The sequence below is a fragment of the Sinocyclocheilus rhinocerous genome, unplaced genomic scaffold (assembly GCF_001515625.1).
Source record: "Sinocyclocheilus rhinocerous isolate Xijiao unplaced genomic scaffold, SAMN03320098_v1.1 scaffold282, whole genome shotgun sequence".
NCBI classification, from domain to species: Eukaryota; Metazoa; Chordata; class Actinopteri; order Cypriniformes; family Cyprinidae; genus Sinocyclocheilus; species Sinocyclocheilus rhinocerous.
Window position 1 is genome coordinate 158,536 of NW_015626046.1, and position 7,401 is coordinate 165,936.

At 34.6% G+C, this 7,401-nt stretch overlaps 1 protein-coding gene across 1 annotated transcript in view; it reads left to right on the forward strand.

Moving 5' to 3' along the window:
• LOC107709693 (rho GTPase-activating protein 33-like) overlaps positions 1–7,401 on the forward strand; it is a 75,162-nt gene that overhangs the window by 51,820 nt on the left and 15,941 nt on the right. The window contains exons 17-20 of the mRNA XM_016514282.1: positions 1,591–1,736; positions 5,376–5,532; positions 5,693–5,832; positions 5,937–6,011. Of these exons, the coding sequence (XP_016369768.1) occupies positions 1,591–1,736; positions 5,376–5,532; positions 5,693–5,832; positions 5,937–6,011 (518 nt within the window). The remainder of the gene's footprint in view (positions 1–1,590; positions 1,737–5,375; positions 5,533–5,692; positions 5,833–5,936; positions 6,012–7,401) is intronic.

Here is a 7,401-nt window from a genome sequence, read left to right on the forward strand (position 1 = left end):
GCTGAGCTGCTGCGGAGAAAGTGCATAATCCAATTTGTTCTAAACATGTGACAAGCTTCATATTAAGGCCTTTAAAAACTGGTAAGACATAGTTTATAGTTTCGTTTTGCATATCGGTTTTAAGCGGCTCGGCCCGTCAGATGCTCTGACAGAAAGGCTGCATGTACCACTGATAGAGACACAAGGCTACTCGCGCTGTTTAATGTGTTTGAGATGTGCTGTCTTCCTGAATGCATAACTTACATTTCACAGGTATATTCTCCATCTGTAAATGTTAGAAAGCCAAGTAAATATTTCAATTTTTCTGTCAGACGTGCATGAGCCTTCTGCTTTGGGATTCTCCGCTAAACTTCACAGACTTCAGTGAACGAGCACAGCCGCGCACATGCGCGCCAAACAGACCGAGCTCAATTAAATTGGAGCGCAATAATTCTGACTAAAATATACATTTCGCTAAAATATATGTAGTTGGACAATAAATGTGACATGTAGAATTTTAAACCTACAAGTAAGTCTATTTTTATGATAGCACTGACTGTAAAGTGACTGTAATGGGCTAATCAAAATAGCCTAACACAACTCTGTGCTTTTGTTCTCATTTATTTTCATTTTTAGTTTAGTGAATTTAACTGAATTTTAAACGTACAAGTAAGTCTATTTTTATATTTTCATCTATTTTAACGAAAATACAGAGATATATACCGTATATCGCAAATCGGCCAAAAAATACAGAGATATTAATTTTTGCCCATATCGCCCAGCCCTACCCTCAAGTTGTTCCAAAAGATATTTTGAAGAATGTTGGTAACCAACCAACATACTATGGAAGTCAGTGGCTACTGTCATCTTGTTTGGTTACCAACATTCTTTAAAATATTCTTTTGTGCTCAACGGAAGAAAGAAACTCATACAGGTTTGGAACAACTTGAGGGTGAGTAAATGATGACAGAATTTTCATTTTATGCCTTTAAGGTCAGTTTATTACATGGCTTTCCTGGATACTTGATTCTGATTGGTCAGTCACAGAATACTTGATTCTTATCAGTCACGCACAAAATTCTGCAGTCAGATATTTTTGTTTAATGTACTGTATTACTGACAACTGTACTAGGAAACTGTGCTAGTTTCATATCTGAAATAGTCAAAAAGGGGTCTCTTTTCAGCTCAAATCAATATTTTGTTTATTTATTTACTAATTTATTGGAAAGTAGCCATAATGTAGGTGAGAACTAAATTTTTCTGTGCCAGATTTTAAAATATTTTGTTATATATCTTTTCTGCTGTGCATTTATACATCTGTAGCCCTAATATTTTGATGCCTAATTTCACTTGAAGCCATGCTTTTGGTCTTCTCAGAAATAGTTATATAAATGATCATTGAATATCAAGATTTTAAAATATAATATTTTGAGCTAAAATATCAGTATTTGTTACTGCTGAAATCACTCGTATGATGATATTTGTATTCTGTCATTGTTGACGTTCTCACCTCAGCTTAAGTGTTTTTGTTGTGGTTTTTATGAGTACAGGCTCAGGCTTCAAATTAAAACTCTTGTATCTGAAGCTGAATCTGCTGTTGTTTTGTGTCAGGTCCAAAGAAATCGAAGCAGCAGGCTTAAACGGCGCTGATCCATTTAAAGAAGTGCGTATCCAGTCCGTGGTTGTGGAGTTTCTGCTCAGCAATGTGGAAGTTCTGTTCAGTGACTCCTTCACTTCTGTTGGCCGTTTCAGTGCAGGTATGTTGAACCAACAAATCTGTTTCTCTATAGATGTTCACACTCATCAGTAAACCACTCATTCCATCTGGTGTCTTAAAACAGCACTTTCATTAAACAGTCAGTGATGTTGGTTTTGTTCCAAAATCTAGTGAGCTGCCCACATAAGCAGCATTTTAAGACATCATAGGCAAAAAGGTAAGCATTTGAATTATGCTGCCTTGAAAGATACTTTCTTTTGGCAACAATATTGTATCCTTCAGGAAGAAGCCAATCCTGTAATGTGCCAATCTTAGTGACAAACTTTAGTTAGGATGCTGCTTATGCAGACAGTGCACTATGTTTTGGAACAGAGGTGTCTGGTAAACTGATATAGTAGCACATGCACCAGATGTAATGCTTCTTCTGGCTTGTTTTCATTATGGAATTGCCACAGATTAAGAGAATGTGTTTAATAACTTCCTCTGCCAGCCTTTGGTTTAAAGTGGCATCTGATGCAGCCTCCAGGCCTTAATTTCTCCACAGTTTTCTTCCCTTCTGAGATGCAGCTATTTCTTGTTTTCATATTTAACAGTGATATGTGACTCCTACAACAAGGCCTGTGACTTCCTGTCTTTTCTTTTTCATTACTTATGACACAATATGAAATATCTGTAATAATCAACATAAATTGAGTATATTTCGGCTGGGTGATACAGATAAATAAATTTATTTAATGATATTTTTCTTGATATTTAAACTACCGTTCTGAAGTTTGGGGTCAGTTGTTTTTTTGTTTTGTTTTTAAAGAAATGAACAATTTTAATTGACAAGGATGCATTAAATTGATCAAAAGTGACACTAAAGTTACAAAAGATTTCTATTTCAAATACATTTTGTTCTTTTTCATTTTTATTTATCATAAATTTTATTATCAAGAATCTTGAAAAAAAAATCTTGGAATTTAAAAAAAACAAAAAAAAAAAAACTGTTTCCACAGATATTTTAAGCAACACAATTGTTTTCAACATTGATAATAACATGAAGTGTTTCTTGAACATCAATTTATATTTTCATTAAAAAACTCAAGACTTCTTTCAAAATCTTACTGACCTCACAAATTTTGCACAAAATTAACCAGAAAAAATGAATAGTTAATGATTTTTATTTGTATCCACCAATATGGAATATGTATAGTTGCAGTCATTTTTACTTAAATATGCTTTATTAAAGCAATTTAAATTATGTAAAATGCCACATGGGGACTTCTGTGAATATTTTTAACTCCAAATCTTTTTTTTTTTTTGAATGATCAAAAAACTTCCAAACCCTTTTGCAATTTAGTGAGGTTTAAATCAGAGACCCTATTAAAAGGTTTTTCATATTGCTCTCATATTCGCCAATTGCAATATAAAGGAGGTGATATAAAACTTATTTCCTTTAAAATAGTTGAAAATAACCCTATAATAGCCCTATAATACGTGTGATTTTCATAAGTTAGTCTCTCGTGATGAGCTTTGCTAACATAGCACTGTGGAACATGTTTACAATGGCCTCACCCATGTGTAAGTGAGGCTTACTGAGAGCGAGCTGTGTGTTTCCATAGTGACAAGAGGGGCGGAGCACAAGATCTCACGCCAGCCCCGAACACGCCTGGTTAGTCTTCAGGAGGCAAGGGGGGAGTCCTGTTTGACTGACCCCTCCTATCTGGACCCAGAGCTACGACGCTTCTCCATGATATGAGATCCAGACTGACCCTCTACAGTGGTCTCTCAAATCACAATCTGTTCTACCAGGAAAAACCTGGCCAAGCCAGCTTAAGGGGCCATAGAGACAGTACATACTGCTGAGTTAAAGGGATAGGTCACCCAAAAATGAAAATTACCCCATGATTTACTCACCCTCAAGGCATTCTATGTGTATATGACTTTCTTCTTTCAGACGAATCCAATCAGAGTTATATTAAAAAATGTCCTGATTCTTCCAAGCTTTATAATGGCAGTCAATGGGTGTTATTTTTCAGTAGTCTAAAAGAAGTCCAATAAAGCGCGTCCAACCATCATAAAAAGGTGGGAATCGATGCTATCCCTTTAAAAACTCCCATGTATTGTTTCTGAAAAATCAGTAAGATGTATTCATGGATAGATGGATGGATGTTTACGCAAGAGTTTGGGCTCTGTAAGATTTTTTTGTGGAAGAAATTAATACTTTTATTCAGAAAGGACAGACTAAATTGATCAAAAGAGACAGCAAGGACATATATACTTAATATTACAAATTATTTCTATTTTATATAAATGCTGTTCTTTTGAATTGTCTGTTCCTAGAAAAAATATGGTTTACACAAAAATATTTCTGAAAGATCATGTGACACTGAAGACTGGAGAAATGGCTTTGCAACACAGGAATAAATTATATTTTAAAATCTAATAAAATATCACAGTTGCACTGTTTTTACTATATTTTTGATCCAATAAATGCAGTCTTGGTGAGCAAGAGTTCTTTCAAAAATCTTACCAAGCCCAAACTTTTGAACGTTAGTGTATGCCATTTAGCTATGTAATTTTCCACATGGATGGATTATTTTGACAGCTGTTTATGTTCGAGGACAGCTGTAAAGACATCTTTTGCCTATGTAAATGACATGTTAAAACTGTACAGCACACAGGTGGATATAAGGCAATAAATTCTTTTGTTGACATTTATTAAGCAGTTTTTTGTTTTGTATGAGAAGAAAATCTTAATATTAGACAAAATGTTTTTGGTTGCTATTAATTGATCTTTTCCACTATATAAATTTGGTTTTCATTAAGTAGGACATTGAGGGAAATCATTTGGTAAGATGGGTGAGTGGGATGGATGTTATAATAAAAAATCTGAGCTATAGAGTATCTGTTTGTGGACTCAACTATAAGACAATGACCGAAGGTAAAGTGTCATTTAGTTTTTTTTGTCTGTTATGTCAGCTTAAGTTTTTGTATTAATCATAGGTATCTTCTACAAATTAACCCCAAATATTGCTTTGAGCAGACAGCTTTTACATGTTATGCACATCAAGCGTTGCAATCTTTCTCAAAATGCTAAAACGTTATACTTTTGCAGGCGTTATATTCGATTTCTCTACTCGTCTGATGTCCCAGACTTTACAGGCTTGCTGAGGCCCAAAAAAAGCTCTACGCAAGTACAAACACGAGCTTTCCTAGATATACAAGCTCAATTGCAAATCATAATGTAACACAAGTATGTACCGAATTCTCAACATTGTTAAAAGAGGAGCTATAAGGTGCATTACCTGACTTGACTTAGTATTGCAAATTTTGCATGTGAAATCTTAGTAAGCACCGGCAAAGCATGTGCATTTGTGTACTTGCGTAGAGTTTGTTTCTGGCCTTAACCACGTATGATTTTGTGAACTTCCAGTCTGTTGGCCAGCCCATGTATTTCTTCTACAAAGCTTGTTGCAGAAGAACTGCACAGACTACAGAAGCTTTGGAGGAGCTGATGTTTTTTGTTGATGCTTAGGTGTCTTGCCGTTTGCAGTGTATCATGTTGAATCGCATTTGTTGTTGAACGCTGTGCTCTCCGCTGCAGTATTGCATTTACTCGCTTTTGTCCTCTGGCTTAATGGATCTGAATCTGAATTTTTTATTTTTTTTGGTTTGCCTCTTTCTGACTCCACAGCACGACAGTCTCTGACCAGACCCAAGTCGTTTGTGTCCACCAGGCTTCTATCTCTGGAGGAGGCGCAAGCTCGCACACAAGCTCCGTTTCTCCTTCAGGGATCTCCTCACCACTCTATCAGCCAGTTTCACACTGTACTGGACCTGCCTGCTGACAAGTGGGTTTCTTTGAACAAATCAATGGCTTTTGAAGGAATAGTTGACCTACCGATTAAATTCTTTTGATTCATGATGTTTTGATTCATGAGCTATTACTATAAATATAAATTAAAGCATTTGTGCTAAATTTAATTTTTCTCTTCTTCTTGTTTCTTTTAGGAGGAAAAGAGGGATGAAGGTCCGGAAGTCGGCAGGTGGGAGCTGGAAGACGTTTTTTGCCATTGGGAAACCTACAGCGGCAGGTCGACGCAAACACACCAGAATCACCTCTTTGTTCCAGCCTGCTACCTCTCATGCAGGTATAAAAGATATCTCATCCATTTCTTTAGACCGTACTTCATTCTAAATAGATCTGCATGCTGATGTGAAAATGGCTGTTTTTAGTGCTGTATGTGTGCTTTAGGTTGCAGGGTGGACAGTGTGACACTCAGGTCAGCAAAGAGTGAAGAGTCCCTGTCATCTCAGCACAGTGGAGCAGGTATGAATGACATTTGGTAACACCAGGGAGCAGTGTAATAAGATTTAAGACCTAAAAGATCAGTACTTTAAAATGTGAAAAAAAGTATGTAAACAAGTGTAAATATATATTTAATCATTTTTCATTATTATGATACAATTATAAAAGTGTGTGTATATACTGTTCAAAGATTTGGTGTCAGTAAGATTTCTTTTGAAAGAAATAAATACTTTTATTTAGCAAGGGTGCATTAAACTGAAAAAAAAATTCTGTTTCACGTATGCTGTTGAACTTGAACTTTCCATTCATCAAAGAGTCCTGAAAAAAGTGTCACCTCAAAAACAGCACAACTATTTTCAACATTGATGATAATAAGAAATGTTTCTTATTATGAAATCAACATATTTGAATGATTTCTGAAGGATCATGTGACATTGAAGACTGGAGTAATTGCTGATGAAAATATGGTTTAAAATATATTAAAAGAGAAAACAGTTATGTTAAATTGTAATAATCCTTTTTTGTACTGTTATTGGTCAAATAAATGCAGCCTTGGTAAGTGAAAGACTTTTTAAAATATTTAAAAAATCTTACCGACCCCGGTAACACTTTATAATAACTTTCATTAATAAATCATTAACAAACATTATATAATGCTTAATGGATCATTAGTTAATATATATTCAAAGAGTTAGAAACATTAGATTAAACATTAGATAATGTTCAAACAAATCATTATTTCATGTAAGTTAAAATACTTACAAATGTCATTAAACTTTCAATTTCTTTATGATCAAGCACTTATTGAGAATCTACAAATGATTTTACCAGATGTTATAAATTGATTAAAAGCTTGTGTTAATGCACAACACGTCTGCTGCTACTGAGGTGTGATACGGGTAAGATTAGGGACAGGTTTGGTGGTATGGGTAGGTTTAAGGGTTGGTTAAAGGGTCAAAAGTGTACAGGGGTCAATTTGATTACTATAAGGGAACACGGTTCAATCTGTTTATTTTATATTGTTTTGATAAATCAACAAATATTTTCTTTTAAAAAAAATTTTGTTTTCCCCTGTTTATTTATGATTCAAGGAATATCCTGTTGAATGGTATACTGAAGAGTAGTATACTAATGTGTGTGTTGAGGCAATAAAAAACTTTTTTGCACCACAATTACAATCTGTTATGTCTTTAACAAGCATTTAGCTAAACTTAACCAGTCACCCTTTACACAAACCTTATTACATTAGCTAAAAGTCTAATGCCCATAAAGGTACTAAATGATTAGTAATCGTTTATAAAACATTTACAGATGATAAATAGTTTCAACTTTAGATTGGCTACTGCAAAAACATGAACAAATGATTAATAAATGATTAGTAAAGATGTGTGAATAGGGTAAATTCAGGTCT